Source organism: Carassius carassius, chromosome 16 (assembly GCF_963082965.1).
Source record: "Carassius carassius chromosome 16, fCarCar2.1, whole genome shotgun sequence".
NCBI classification, from domain to species: domain Eukaryota; kingdom Metazoa; phylum Chordata; class Actinopteri; order Cypriniformes; family Cyprinidae; genus Carassius; species Carassius carassius.
In genome coordinates, this window is record NC_081770.1 from 28,820,129 (window position 1) to 28,836,380 (window position 16,252).

At 40.4% G+C, this 16,252-nt stretch overlaps 1 protein-coding gene across 1 annotated transcript in view; it reads left to right on the plus strand.

Annotated features, from left to right (window-relative positions):
- Positions 1-16,051, plus strand: part of LOC132160085 (dystroglycan 1-like) — a 35,922-nt gene extending 19,871 nt beyond the window's left edge. Inside the window, exons 2-3 of the mRNA XM_059569794.1 lie at positions 2,967-3,507; positions 10,347-16,051. Of these exons, the coding sequence (XP_059425777.1) occupies positions 3,178-3,507; positions 10,347-12,629 (2,613 nt within the window). The 5' untranslated portion in view covers positions 2,967-3,177 and the 3' untranslated portion in view covers positions 12,630-16,051. The remainder of the gene's footprint in view (positions 1-2,966; positions 3,508-10,346) is intronic.
- Positions 16,052-16,252: the final 201 nt, after the last annotated feature.

Genomic DNA, 16,252 nt, shown 5'->3' on the forward strand with positions numbered 1-16,252 from the left:
AGACTAAAACCCCTTTAATTCAGATGAGAAAGCTTTTTTTCCAAGTGGCTTTTGCACATAATAATAATACCGCTGCAGACGCATTTTGCAGCATTAAAGTAATTAATTAATCATTAATTTAAACGACGATCGATCATGGAAATTATCAAATATTGACATTAAATGAGTTGGATGGAAAACTGGTTATTGTCTGCATCAAACCATGCCTCCAAACAAATGTGATTCACCGTTCTGGGCAGCTCCAGGACAGCTGTCTCTCCGAGCACGGTGCTGTCTGTGAGTGGGGCGGAGTAACGTCAGAGACAGTTTACTTTGGTAACGTCACGCTGCAGTGTTTGTTAGAGCTGTCAACTTCTCCACCCCATTTACAGAGTGAAGTTCTCTGACTACCTTTATCTCCCAGGACTGCTGTTGAATCTTCCAAAATTTTTGGCTTGGGGTGCTTCACATGCTGCTGCAGCAGCACTTTCCACCGCACCAATAACACGGGGCTGCCCGCCGACGTGCCTGACTTTAAATCGGCGCTACTAAACACGGATATCGGCCGATGCCGATATATAAAAAAAATGACAAATATCGGCCTGATATATCGGCCGGCCGATATATCGGTCGACCTCTAATTATTGCTCTCGGTAGTATTCGTGTTTTTTTGTTTCGTTTTTTCCTTCCACCATATGTCTTAGTCTAAGAATGTTTAGATTATCCTTTGGTGTCTTTCTGTGTTTTGTCGGCATCTGGGTGAGACCACAAATAAACCTGACTTTGAAAATGGTTGTTGATTATTTGGACTTTGTTATAGGAGTAACTTCCCTGCTGGCTTTCAGAATGAATCTCCGAAAGATAGCAAGGTGAATTGGACCTACAGTGTTGCTGTTTGGGAGTCTTCTGAAGAAGCTCTCTTCCTACCGAACACAGGGAGCGTGAGAGACCGCCTCACCCCTCTCGTATCCGCTTCTCTCGTTCATAGGTTGGATACAAGGGCTTAAGAGCAGTTCTCAGGGGAAATGAGCTGCATTGTACGGAGCAGCTCCCTCTTCAAATGCATAAAATCTGCGGCCCAGGCTGCACTAAACCCATCCCTCTTTTCACTGCAGGCTTTTTCGTCTTCCTCTCTGAATGAAAGACCTGCATGAATAACAAACTTCTAGAGTGTAGAGCTCTCCCCCCAAGAGACAATTCAGATGGGGTGCATTCCTCTGAAGTGTTTGAATCAGTTGGTCGCTATGGACTGACCCCCTGTCTCTGACCATTTCTTTCAACACTCATGGAGCGGGTTACTCTTCTAGTGCAGGGTGTTTGTTTTCAGGGACATGTTCGGTGACGAATGAGGCAGGGAGCGAATGAAAGGCACAGTGTGAGAGGAGAAAAAGGAGAGAGAGCTGTGAATTGTAATCAGATTAGTCTTGATCCACCTGTCTATGCGTGCATGTGGGTAAGCAAGCACTGCGAAACATCAGTGCTGGCAGAGACCGAAAATCTGGCTTATACCATTAACCTAAAGTGATTTACGGCACCTTAATGATACGTAACTTATTTGATACCTTGGATGGTATTTGAATTGGGTTTTGATCTAATTGACTAATGTAATTGTAATGTAACAAACAACTAGTCAGGCCAACAAGTTTGCATCTTGTGCATGATTTTTTGCATCCAACATTTTTTTGTGTGTGTGTGTACCAAGAGCATTGTGTTTTAAATATCTAAAAGCTATTACTAGCTATAGAAATATATTTTATGCATCTCAAGATTTCTGTTTTAGTCAATTGCATCTACTGTATTTTTCGGACTATAAGTCGCACCTGAGTATAAGTCGCATCAGTCCAAAAATACGTCATGATGAGGAAAAAAACATATGTAAGTCCCACTGGACTATAAGTCGCATTTATTTAGAACCAAGAACCAAGAGAAAACATTACCGTCTACAGCCGCGAGAGGGAGCTCTTTGTCTTCAGTGTAGACTACAGGAGCACTGCGCAGCATAGAGCGCCCTCTCGCGCCTGGATACGGTAATGTTTTCTCTTGGTTCATGTCTCTTAGTTCATTTCTCTCGGCTCATGTCAAATAAATTTTGATAAATAAGTCGCACCTAACTATAAGTCGCAGGACCATCCAAACTATGAAAAAAGTGCGACTTATAGTCCGGAAAATACGGTACCTATTTTTGAATACAAACATATCTATCTTTCCATCATCGTTTTCATTCGCATTTAATTATTCCATTGAAAACAAGTGACGGAAATGTCAATAAAAAATAAAAAAATAAATACCATAACTTGCAAAACACTTTTTAAGCTCCCTTGAGGTTTTTGAATGCAAATAATGGAAGATTGAAATATCTAAAAAGCTTGTGACTTTGCACTATGGGACAGCATAACCTTACTAAACGGTTGACTGATCTCATTGCACAGCATCTGAAATGTTGTTATGGTCATTCTTAAATGCCCGAGCAAAGTCTGTCGTCAAAGTATTTCTGTATTGCCTATTTAATTACATGACTGCATTCCCAAACAGCAGGCATCTTCTCCGAAAGCAATGACTGCATTTATTGTGTGACCAATTTAATAAAAATGAAAATAATTATGCTCAGTTGCTTCTCCTACTTTTCTTAGTGATATTTAGTTCCAGTTTTTCAGGAAGTGAAAATAGTTCTCTGACTCGTAGGATGGAATCGGTGCTTATTCACAAATGTTTCATGCGAAATTCCAATTTCGCATATAAATTAAATCAGCAATTTTGGATGGAAACCCAGCTATGTCTTGTATAAAGACCCATTTCCGATACTATGACCCTGTAGATGGTTGGGTAAACCTGAACAAATACATAGCTAATACCAACACCTTTATTTTTTCCCCATTTTACAGTGCCAACATGACGGATCACTCTGAAGATGCATTGGTCGGACAAATCAGAGTAGTCTTTTGTTATTGAAATGCTTGTTAATTAATTCCTCTCTTTCTCTTTCTCAGTGCAGGTCTCAGAGGCAGCCCCTTAACTATGGGATTTCAGAACTACTGAGGGAACTTCCACAAAAGGAGGGAAAAGGGGCCGGCAACGGGAACAAAAGGAGAGGATTGAGCTTTTGAAAAGAGGATCAGTTCTTTCAGACTCAGTGGGGTGCATGCTGCCCCCTCAACTGGACGTCCTCTTTTGTGCGAGCAAGAAAAAATAAAAGCAGACATGCGCAATAAACTGAGAAAGTTTCGGGATGGGGGATGCCCCATTATGAGGCAGAGGGACAGGACTCTTCTGGTGCTGCTGATCGCAATGGTGCTGACAGTAACAGAAGTGCGGGCTTCCTGGGATCAGAACCCAATGGAAGTTCTAGGTGATGTAAGGCAGTTGGAGGCGTCTATGCACTCGGCGGTGCTGTCAGACCTACATGAGGTGGAAGCGGCAGTAGCTGGTGTGTCACAGCCCGTTGGCTTCCCAGACTCCTCAGCGGTGGTGGGCCGGGTGTTCCAAATGTTGGTGCCCATCAAAGCGAAGAACTCCAGGAGCACAGTAAAGGTGAGAGGGTGTTCCTTCAGAGCACATGGCATCCTTCAAAATGGATGCAAACATATTTGTCCTTTGGTGCTCAGTGGATCGTTCCTGGTCTATCAGATAGCACCACACTCCTCAGCCAGTGTACTCAGTCAGTGCAAAATACGTGACTTTGCCCCAAGCACTGCTCAAATCTTATTCTACGCTTTCCTTATGACTGATGGACCATAAAATGTGTTGGTCCCTGTAATAACGCAATACTACTTGCAGACACGTGGTCCGCATTCTGGATGGCATAGAGCTATCAGAAAACTGTGGGCTGAAGCATGGGGGGTGCTTTACATTTAGATCAACAGCATAAACAAATCTGTTTGTTTTCCAAAATTTCTGTGAGGGCATGGAATTTATTTTCTGCTTTTGTGTAGCTGATGCTACAATCGGCTATTTGTATAAAGCCCAACAAGGTGTGTGCTTCTAGCAGCTTGTCAGCTTGCATTTCTTTCATTCTGAAAACCGAGCAGTGCACTAATGGTGCAGACACAATGCAGCCCTGACCAGGCATCTTTTGTTGACCACCCAGCCATTTATGAGACCTTTTTAACCACCCCGTCCATGTCAACTGTTGTTAAAAGCGTGACCCTGTCCGTATCTGTTCATTGTGTTTCTCCGTCCCATCTGAATGTTGGGTGGCTCTCCCAGAGTTTCTTTGTAATCCTACATTCACTGGATCATTTCTGCCCTGTCAAGCGCATTTTTAAGTTGAAACCACAAGCCCCTTTGTGCACTTTTGGAAAATCTGTCTTGACGGCTGTGCCAAAGAATCTACCGCCCAACAGTTAAAGCTGCCTACAGCTGTTCCTTTGCTTAGCCATTCAGATCTGTCCAGACCAATAGCCCACAGTGAACTTCCCCTCTCGTTCCTTAACAGCATTTAGAATCATCGTTTGCAAATGATAAATAATTTTAAGTTTAGACAAACTTCTATCTGTATTAGACAGAACTGTTAATGATGACATCGAACAAGGAGGAGAATGTGAGCACTGTGTGCTTATGTGCTGCCTTTCTCCGCATCGTCAAAATAAAAGTCCCGCTGCAAACACGTCGGGCAAACAGAAAAACTTAACTGCCGATATTTGAAAAATGCCAAATATTGGCCAATATATCGGCCTTGGCGATATATTGGTCAACTGCAGTGTTTAAAAACTTGGATTGGTTGTACACGGAAATAGCACAAAAACATAGCAGAGTGGTAAAGGTGATTATCAGGGACTGGCTATGAGGTTTCTATATGGTTACGTAATATCCCAAAAAAAGCTAAGTGTTTTGATCATACTGTCATCCGTAAATATGGCCTCAGTATATAGAAAGATACACGGATAACATAAGTAATTTTCCTACAATATAAATGCATAAACAAAAGATTTTTTTTTCTTTAACTTACGACAATAACTATAATTTTGTTTGCACTTAATATTTCAGTTGATTATGATTTTATTTGAAGAATTCTTGGCATCAAGTATTGCAGTTGGTCTCTACCACTTATCAGCAATATCTTGAGTCAGTAAAGTCCAAAGCCCTTTGTTCACACCAGACCCATCTTTATGGTTTCCACGAAATGCTCGGACCCTCAGATATTCATAAATAACCTACTGTGCAAAAGATCCTTTTGAAGTCACTGACCTACTTCATGCTTTTACATTTCTTGCTTCCATTTTATCAAAAGGAACCAAGGAGACAGGCTTAAAAAGAGAGAACTTAACATCCGTTTGTCCTGTTTTGAACATAAATAAAACCGCACAAAGCTCTAGTCTTAAATGTCAAAGCCAATTGACAATTGCTCAATCATTTTGAGATATGGAGGCAGATGCTAATGTCGATTCTGTTTGAATGACTCGGCGAGCTTCTCTCTCCCTCATCCTTTCATTTCTCTGAATTCCTCCCCTCCTGCTCCTTCACACTCGTCCGTGACGACAGGATCCTTCATCTTCTCTCCAGCCCCTCCCTTTTTCAGCACAAAGACTGGCACTGAAACCTAATTAGCCTCAGCAGTGAGGCAGTGGAAAAGTTGTATTCCTGCAGCTGATAATAAAATGGCTTTGGAAATATGAGTCACTGTATGTCGAAGGGGAGACGTATGTAACTCAAGATTGCTCCGTTTGGGTCTCGTGGATGCATATTTGCCTTTTTGTTATGATACTCTCTGCATAGCAACCAGCTTTTGCGATGCCGGTGTCATAGCAGACTAGAATTACTCTGCCGCACCACTGGCCTTTAAACAGTCTTTATGCAGCCACTCGTTTTCAGAAACGAGGTCCTGTAATTTCTCATTTTAGGTGGGATTGAAAACAAAGGGAACAGAACACAGCCTTTGGCTTGTGTGAATGAAACAACACTGCAGTTCCTGTTATGTCCACTAGAGGGCAGTTAGGGGTTAACTAGTTAAGTGTCCTTGACTGTTCTCCTTGTGATTGTTTCAGGAAATGGAGCTCTGTGGATTTACACCATAAATAAGCCCCACTTTTAGAATTTATCCATCTTTCTTCAGGCTCCTCGTTTTGCAGATGTCCTATAAAATAGGTCCTATGTTGAATTCAAATGTCGAGTTACTGTATATACCCATCTCCACCTGTCACCCATAAATGACAAGGCCAGAAGAGCTGTAATTTTCAGTCTTTCATAACATGTCAGTGTTTCGATACCAATCCACGATAAAGAATACTCCTTGCCATTCATGAGTTTTATCTTCACTGCATTTTTTTTTTTTCCTCTGCACGTTTCCGTTTTTCTGCTTTTGTTCATGCTTGTTTCGCAGCTAAGATCAAAAGCTGACATTCCCTCCTCACCGAATAGCAATTTAAAGTTTTATTATAAACAAACAGCTGCTCTCCCGGTGAGCCTTTATTCTGTTTTCATTTCATTCCCTGTCTAGAAAAATGTCAGCATGCAGAATCGGCATTCATTTGATAACTTTCATTTACCCAGATGGTTGAAGAAATGGAATGCCATCAGCCACTTGAAGCCTGTTTTGATTTCTGCTAGACGGCTGAAAATCCCTTCCCCTTTGTAAATCCCTCTCTCAAGTGACCTAAACACACCCCACATTTCATTTTTAATTTTCGGCATAAAAATGGGTCATGTTCCACAGTCCACTGAAAAAGGCCATCCGTTTTCACTAAGTAAGAGTGGGTTAGATCACTCTGTTGTCATTCTGTCTTGAAATTAGAAGTGCAAATACTTCGCTCCTCAAAATGTGATGGGCCTTTATTTTTTTTTAAGAAGCATGTGTAAATGTGTTCAGAGACAGAGATGAGTGGAGTTGCACGAATTTTTAACCAAAATAAATGTGTTAGTCATTTATTGTAAACATCTGCTTGGCCAAACTAAAGGGCTCTCCCACTTCAAATTCTCCCCACCGCCTCCTTTGTCTCCATTTCTCTCTCTAATATCACAAAGACATGCCTGAGCCTACTCCTTCAGAACTATGAATTTTATCTTTTCAGCTGTCTTCATATCCCAACAATGGGATCTTTTATTCCTGCAGACTCTTCTGTAAGCGTGCCCTAACAATGGGCGGCTTTATTCGACCCACAACGAAAGGGAGTTTTGATTTATCCATGTAATTCCTTCATTTCAGTGGGGAAAAGTTTATTCTTCTCATCAGGCCTTTTTAGATTTTGCTATTACAACCCTATCACAGAGGTCCCAAGTGTTGTTAAAGGGATGGTTCATCCAAAATTAAAATTGTCATTAGATGCTCACTTTTATGTTGCTCCACACTTGCTTGACTCTCTTTCTACTGTGGAGCACAACAGCTTTAAAAGTTTGGCAGAATGTTAAAGACTGACAGTCGCCATTCCCATTCCTTGTATGGAAAAAGATTCAGTGAAAGGTGACCGAAGTGGGCTCTCATTTTGCTTAACATGACCTTTGGAAAGGAATGTGATTTTCTACATGTCCCATTCGGAAACATCCCAGCAGGCTTGCCGCAGCAACTGAAATAGGAAGGAAAAATCAACTCGTAAATATTCTTGTTGTTGACGTACTCTCTGCACTCGTTTCTGTCTTTACTTGCTTTCTACATTTAAGTCAAGAGAAACATGCCTTTGGCAGAAGTTATACTGTCTTTAGTGTGGGTTGCATGAATCATCACTATGGAAACTATGTGGTTCCCTAAATGTGTGTGTGTGTGTGTGTGTGTTCGTTTTGTCACTGATGCTCTAGTTTCAGAAGGCAGCATTGAAGACTTGCCTTAACCTTCCGTTTTGTTCTAAAGCAAGGCCTGAAGAGGCATCAGAATGTAGACACATGCCATCTGTGCCATATGTTTCATTGCAGGGATGGTTTCAGTTTGAATATAAACAGAATATGTAAGGTAATTTTTGCCAATGCTGTATATCTATTAGCTGTGGTTTTTACAGATAATGAGGCAAAACGCAAGTATAGATTCAGTGGCAGTGCAGAATCAATTCTCTAATTGAAGGATGATTCCAGAATTGATCGTAGTTTGACACATTCTGTAATTGATAGCTGTGGCACATTTCTATGTTTTAAAGGAATAATTCACCCTAAAATATAAAAGGTTTCCAATTTTCTTTTTTTATATACTCTCTAATGTCATTCCAGGTTGGTTTGACTTTTTCATTTGTGGCGCAAAAAATAGATGTTTAGCAGAATGTTCATGCTGCACATTTCCATACAATATAAATGAATTGAGATGGACATCAGGATAGGAAAACAGCATCGTAAAAGTAGACCATGTTACATTGCACCTCTTTATATACTAAGTAATCGTATAGCTTCCCTTACATACCTTACTAAGCTATTTTATAGCTTGGTGTGAGAAAGTAATATAACTGCCATTTTACTTTACAGGTTATGGTCCATCTGTAGGTGCCATGTTTAAATATATGTGGAAACAAATTAAAATTTGACCGATTCAGCGGTGTAAATGATTGTTATTTTGCATCAGCTAAAATACCACTGTTCTGTGTAAGCCACATACCTTTTGAAGTGAAGCAGTGTTGATGTTTCAAACACACTATCAATCAACAAGACTATAGATCAGCCTATAATTAGACTCCCACCTGAATTATTAATGACTCTAAGTGATCAAATAGGTTCACAATCAAACTCGCACACATGTACTGACTGGTTGATGGGAACATTCAAAATAGGGCTGTGACGGTTGCTGTGACAACCGTGTCATCGCGGTGGTCTGTTGCTACCGCGGTTGTCTGTTGCTACCGCGATTCCTATTTCAAAGAGAGCGCGTGCAGATGAGGAGTTAATGAGCTCGCTTGGTAGTGGAAAAGTAAACCGGATGCAACACTGCTACGTTGCAACAGGTTTAGTCTGTCTAGTGTCTATACAGGACATTTGAACTCTGTGTCGCCTACCTCACAGATCGGACGGGGGATTTATCATGTCGTGTTGTGCTGCATCCAGTGTAGTATCTGATTATAATGAGTATTTTGTCACGCTGAGTCGCTCGCGTCCGTTAGACAAGGTTGTATTTAACTTAATTATTTAGGCTAGTTTCTTGTTTAACTGCATTATTTCTTTGATATTTATTTGTGTTTTGCAGGTGGCGTTCACCGACAGGAGTGCTCAAATAAACACGAACTGACGAGTTAAATAGGATGTGTTAGATGAGTGAGACAGTGCTGGGCTGATTTTATAGACGTGCATACATATAAATATATATTGTATATAAAATATATTACATGCATGCACAGTTTAAGTCAGCTTTAATCACCTTTTTTTGGTAATTCCATGAATTAACTGACCACGACACTGTTTGCACTGTTTCGCAGTTTTATACGAAGGATACGCACAAAGGAAGCGCGCACAAAGTGAAGTGGAGCGCGTGTCTGAAACGTCTCCTGTTCAGTCATTCTGCGACTGAATAAATTCTTGTCATGAGAAAAAGTGACAGAAGCAGCAGTTGTGACTGGGTGGCCATCCCCGCCCCTACGTTAAATATTTTGAATACGTTAAACTGAAAAAAAATGATCGCCTTCGTTAACGAGCAAATTTTGACACTAATATATTTATAAATTTTATATATATATATATATATATTTATTTATTTATTTATTTTATTTTTTCTCAACACCGCGCCACCGGCGGTTGTTGGTCCATGACTACCGCGGTGGTAAAAATCTGCCACCGTCACAGCCCTAATTCAAAATCAAGATTGTAAAAGGCAGAGAGGGGTGTGGTGCTGGTGCATTTTTGTGTCTAAACCTTCTGAAGGCTGTCAATTGAAATAAAAAGCCCAGCTGCTGATGCCCTCACTCCCTTAGTGACTGCTGTGCACTGGTTTGAGTTTTACTGACCCAACCCATGAGCTCTGGCTCTACATAATGTATTAACCAGGACTTATTAATGATAAAATTAAGGGGCTGGAAGCAGAGGATGTATTTTTGTATTTGCAAAGAAGCGTGTTTTTGCTAATGGATCATCTCAATGCCATTGATTCATTATTGGTTATTTTTGACTGAGCGCTCATTGAACAGCTCTCCAGCTGGTGGAGTATCTTCTGCCGCAGGGAGCTCTATGCCACTCTATGAGCACTCATTCATTTTAGTCTTTACTCCTCTTGTCTTACTGAATTTCAAGATACTGACTTTGCTCACAACCAGGAAAGACTGAATACAAAAACTACAAATGATGCGTCAAAGACAGCTTTGATTCATGTGATTGGATATTAGTCATATTATAAAGTGGGATTTACTTTCAGGTTTTAAGTTGTTTGACTTGGCAGTGCATATCTGGAATCACTGTAAGCTCATTTGTCTTGTTACATTTCAGATTCAAGTCATTCAAGTGCGGTAATCGTTATTTCTCCTCCTGTTTTACAGATCACAGAAGCAAGCAAGGATGTGCTCCCAGCATGGTTGCACTGGGATGCAGAGAGTGGCACACTTCAAGGCCTTCCTCTAGAGACAGACAAGGGCGTTCACTACATATCTGTTTCTGTTTCTAATGAGAGCCAAGCCTCCCATAGCCCAGATGTGTTCTCCATTGAGGTGCACCCAGAGGAGCATGCTGATACTGACCCTTTCCAGCTTGCAATTCAACAGTCAGCTAGCAATGATGTCCAACCTTTCATCTGTGGCAATGAGGAACCTGTTACGGTCCTTACCGTCATTCTGGATGCTGACCTCACAAAGATATGCCCGAAACAGAGGGTGGAACTACTTGCTAACATGAAGAAGTTCTCTGGCATGGGACTTCAGCACATGAAGATTTTGCCTGTGGTCAATAACCGTTTGTTTGACATGTCTGCTTTCATGGCAGGCCCGGGAAATGCCAAGAAAGTGGTTGAAAATGGAGCCCTTTTGTCCTGGAAACTTGGTTGCAGTCTGGATCAAAGCAGCATTCCTGATATCAGTAGTGTTCAGGTTCCAGCAAAAGAGGGAACCATGTCTGCACAGTTGGGATATCCGGTCGTTGGATGGCATATCGCTAACAAAAAGCCCCATGTACCTAAAAGGGTGCGAAGGCAGCTCAACAACACCCCCACTCCCATGCAATCATTACCACCCCCAACAACTTACCCTGACCCCCCAACCCGTATCGTTCCCACACCGACTTCTCCATCTATTGCTCCTACCTCAGAGAGTTCTGCCCCACCTGTTCGTGGTCCTATGCCACTTCCTATGAAACCTACCATTCGAAACAAAGATCCCCCTGCCTACACTCCAACCTTAGGCCCCCCTCAGCCAACACGAGTAATAGACACCACCAGCACAATCACCATCCAGCCCACCATGACCAGGCCTGTGTATGTTGGGCCCTCTGTGACCCCAGCAACACCCACTACCAGGAAACCGACCAGAAGACCTACAAAGAGACCCAAGACAACTCCGATACCAAGAGAACCCAAGACCACCACAACCAAGCCACCAAGGCGCACAACACCCCCTGTTATCCAAATTGAAGGCAATATAAAACCCCAGCTGCAAAACCCAATCGACCAGGTGAATGCCTACGTTGGCACCTACTTCGAGGTGAAGGTTCCACCTGATACATTTTTCGACAAAGAGGATGGAACTACTGATAAGTTGAGACTCACCTTGCGCAAGGGCAATGATGTGGTTGGAGATGATTCTTGGATACAGTTCAATAGCACAAGCCAGTTGCTCTATGGATTACCAGACCAGGGGCATGAAGGAAAACATGAGTATTTCATGCAAGCAACTGACAAAGGAGGTCTCTATGCAATAGATGCCTTTGAGGTCCGTGTTAATCGATGGGGAAACAATGTTAAGTCACCAGTCTTGTTTACTGCTGTATTTGAAGGAGATGCACGTTCAGTCACCAATGACATTCACAAGAAGATCCTTCTTGTCAAGAAATTGGCTCAGTCTTTTGGTGATCGCAACAGTAGCACCGTTACACTGAAAAACATCACGAAGGGATCTATCATAGTTGAATGGACCAATAACAGCCTTCAGCAAAACCCCTGCCCAAGAGAGCAAATACAGCAGCTGAGCAGAAGAATCTCTAATAATGAGGGTAGACCCTCACCACAGTTCATGCATGTTATGGAACCAGATTTCAAGGCCTTAAATATCACTGTCAGAGGCACAGCAAGCTGTCGCAATTACATGTTTGTCCCATTAGGTGAGATCCAAGATCCGACCACCTCTCCTGTTACTCCCGCTGTGGGTGCTGGAAGACAGAGCAATGATGATGTGTATCTTCACACTGTCATACCGGCAGTGGTGGTCGCAGCAATTTTGCTGATAGCAGGAATCATTGCCATGATTTGCTATCGCAAGAAGCGTAAGGGCAAGCTGACCATCGAAGACCAAGCAACTTTCATCAAGAAAGGAGTGCCCATTATTTTTGCGGATGAGCTTGATGACTCTAAGCCGCCCCCATCTTCCAGCATGCCCCTTATCCTTCAAGAGGAGAAGCCTCCGCTTCCTCCACCAGAGTATCCCAACATGGCTAGTCCAGAGACAACACCTCTGAACCAGGACCTTTTGGGAGAGTATACACCGCTACATGATGAGGATCCTAATGCCCCTCCCTACCAGCCACCACCACCCTTCTCTACGCCAATGGAGGGGAAAGGATCCCGCCCCAAGAACATGACCCCATACAGATCACCACCCCCTTACGTGCCACCCTAATGTTTGCCAAAACCTCCGGAGCAGGAGGATGGGGAACTTTTGTAGTTCCACACCAGTGCATTGTTTCTTTGCATTATGGGATTTTTAGAAGGGGGTGGGGGGTGTTGCAAATTGGGGTTTGAATGTGATGGGATGATTTTGTTAAACTGGACTCTTAAGGAGATGTGGGACGGTGGGGCAAGTGAATAGTCTACAAAGGACAGCAAAAACAACCTCAGCCTCTGACTACTCTGGTTATTGCTAAACTGTTGGGATGTACCCTCCAGTCCTGGCACTTTGTGTCTCGATGGGCTTTTTTGACTAATTATTGGTTTTGTTTTGATTTTAGTTTTTTTTGTTTCACGATTTTCTGACTCAGAATCAAAACTCCTTGCCTAACAGCACTCTTTCTATCTTCTGAATTCATTAATCTTGGATAATATAAGTGGACAATAAAGCTGACTGAAGGTGCAAAAGGTTTCATTGATAAATTCAATAACAGAAGGGGAATAAAAGAATGGCCTTGAGGGACTTGGACAGCCATGCAGACAGTTACGGAAGATGTCGATTCATTATGGTTTTGCCTTTTAACACACAATTAAACCGTTTTTATTGTTCTTCACATTTCTAGTTAAATCACTACAAGAAGAGGTAGCCAAAATGAAAGATTTGTTTAATCCACTGTATATTTGAAAGTTGTTATGCTCGATCACCTTTAATTTTTATTATAGATTTTACTTCTTCTTTTTTTTTCTTTTTTTTGTTTAAGTATTACACTGAGATAAACACTATTTTCCACCTCTCAAAAATGCTAAAAACATATTAAATCAGTGAGTGAACATCCCAGTGTGTGTTCTGACTTGAGATTTGTGCTATAAAGTTTCTTGCCAGCCATGTGAAACTTTTGGAGGCGGTAATCTCATGAGTGAGTTGTCTATGCAGATTCTGCCTTTGACCTGACAGGCCGGAGCCCGGTACTGATCTCACTTAATCATATTTCCCATAAGCCATGAAGAAATCTTGTGATTTAATTGGTTGTACAGGTTGACGGGGTCTTCACATCGTTAATTCTCTCATAAGACAGCAGGAACCATGTTCAGCACCCTCAAGTCAAAACCGCCAATATAATGGTTCACAAGTTAGATTCAAGCTACTGAGAGTCATTGAGACGGATTGCTCAATTTCAAAGACTTTATTTAACCAGAACAAGCTCGGGTTTCAGATGATTTGTAGTTTGTTTCAAGCTTTCTTTTGTTATATTATATATATATAATATCTCAGTGATGATTATGGAGTATATGCCTTGAATCCACTCGAAATAATTCAAAATAAAGACTGAAGATTATGGTAATGGTGACCCATCCTCTACACAACGGTATTGTTTATTAAATGTCATGTCATAATTATATATTTGCAGTTGAATGCCATATTTTGCCTTGGTGGTATCGCAGCAAGTGTCTTCTGTACATAATATTCTGCCTGTGGATATAAATGTATAGTCTAAACGTGTGTAAATCAGATATGGTAAAAAAAAAAAAAAAAATGGAGAAAAAAAAAAATTACTGTTTGTTTTAGATGAGGGGTGATTATTTTTTATATATAGTGATGGTTATTGAAAAAAAAAATCATTAAGCAAGACCTGGAATAGGAGGAGTGAAGAACTGGTTTCATTTACAAAATCATCATAAAACTAGAAAAAATTAAAGGAAAAAAAAAGATTGATAAAATCACAATCTACTTTTTTACAAAGTTTTTGATACAGCCTCAAATTGTTTATTAAAACAAATATATAGTGTATTGCAATTTGTAAAACTCTAGTCTTGGTAATTGATTCATTATATAGCTTTTCCTCATGGGTCTTTTTCTTAGGTGGTTTTCTTTAAGTTTGCTTTAAGCTTACAAAATAGAAATGGTGGACTGTGTTGTCAGGGAAAATGTCCTATGAAATAGTATTATTATTTTTCTGATTTGTATTTTTCGCTAATTTGTTTTGAGGTTTTGAATTCAAAAGTGACATTTGCAATAATAAAGGTGTGGCATCGTCACGGCTGGTCAGTACAAGTATTGTGCAAGATCTGTGTGACGCAGAACCTCCTCAAGTCTCACAACCCCAGAATTGTTTTGCCATGTAGAAGGTTATGTATGGATATATTTTTGAGCGTGATCATAACTTGTATTTTTATGCTTCCATTTAGTCTTTATAGATTTATCAGCAAACCAAAATCCATGGAGGTTTGATTGATGTTTCATTTGTGCGTACCAGCAAGGTTGAAGATGGAAATGGTGCAGTAGGATTTAGGTACAAAAACATTGCAAAGTGCACTTCATCATGGTACGGCATTGACAGAGTGCAAAATCATTTTCAGTATTTTTTCAAAGAAGCAAAGTTGTGTATTTGTTTTAACCCTGAATCTGACGAATCTGGTAGATTTATACTAGAAATTAAAGCAAAAATGATCACAGTTTGCCAATGGGGTAAGAAAGTGGCTATTTATTGTCATACACAATTTTGCCTTTTAAGTAAATTTCTGTTTTTACAAGAACACTTTTTTTTGGGGTGGGGAGGGGGCAGTGTAAAGATACTGTGTTCTCATTAGCACAACACTGAATAAATATTTTAGGTGGAAAAACCAAAGATGCGGATTACAAAATGGCTTTTGTTTGCTACCGTTATGTCTGCTTAAGTTGATGTCTTTTTCATTTTATTCCGTACAGTATTTGAATAAAAGCAACGATGAATAAGTAAAAATATGATAGTTTCCCCTCCGTCCCTTTTATTTATTTTAGTCTGTGTATGTATTCAATCTATTTGGTTATTTTCACAAACCCTGAGCTAATGTTGAGTTTTATCTATTTTGCAATGTTATTTTTTTTATTCTTTTGCGCATTTTTTTTTGTCAAATCATTCAGCCTTACATATATTTTTAGCCTTCACAAAACGATTTGATTATACTTTCTGTATGAATATAACCAATCCTTAAAAACGAAAATGGTTTAAGTGGGGGAAACCGTCAGTACGTTTTTGTGTGTATGTGTGTGTATGAGTTTATTTCTTTAATTTTATAAATGTATGTCTTTTTCTTTATTATTTTTTTTTTTTCTTTTTTTAAGCATTTTGTCTGAGTTTTAACAATGCTACAAAGTGTGCAACCTGTATTGCAAAGACAAGCTGAGTTGACAAAAGATTGAACATTTAAGCAATGCATTTATAAAGGTGCTGAGGTCGACCTTGGGTCCAGGTGTTAGAAATGACAATGATGTGTTGAGCGAGACACCTTAGAGGTCAGTTGCTAGGAAAAAAGTGCAACCTAGTAAAGAATACAACACCAACGTAATGACGAAAAACACTATTCATTCTCTTTCATGTTACACAGCGTTGGTTAATTTATGCCACCAAACACTGTATGTTTAAATCTTGTATTAAAAAGTGTTCTCACCGGGAATGTGTGTGGGTTCTTTGATAATCTGAGTTTTGTGCAAACTGATTGCGATCTGTCCACCCACGTGCATTAGGTGTTGATTCATATTATATTGCATGTAAAAGTCTTGTAACAATAATATTCATAACTATGGAGGTTAAAGAACGATCTTGGTTTAAACTAAGATATATGAACAGTTTTTTTAATACAGAAAATAATTGCACT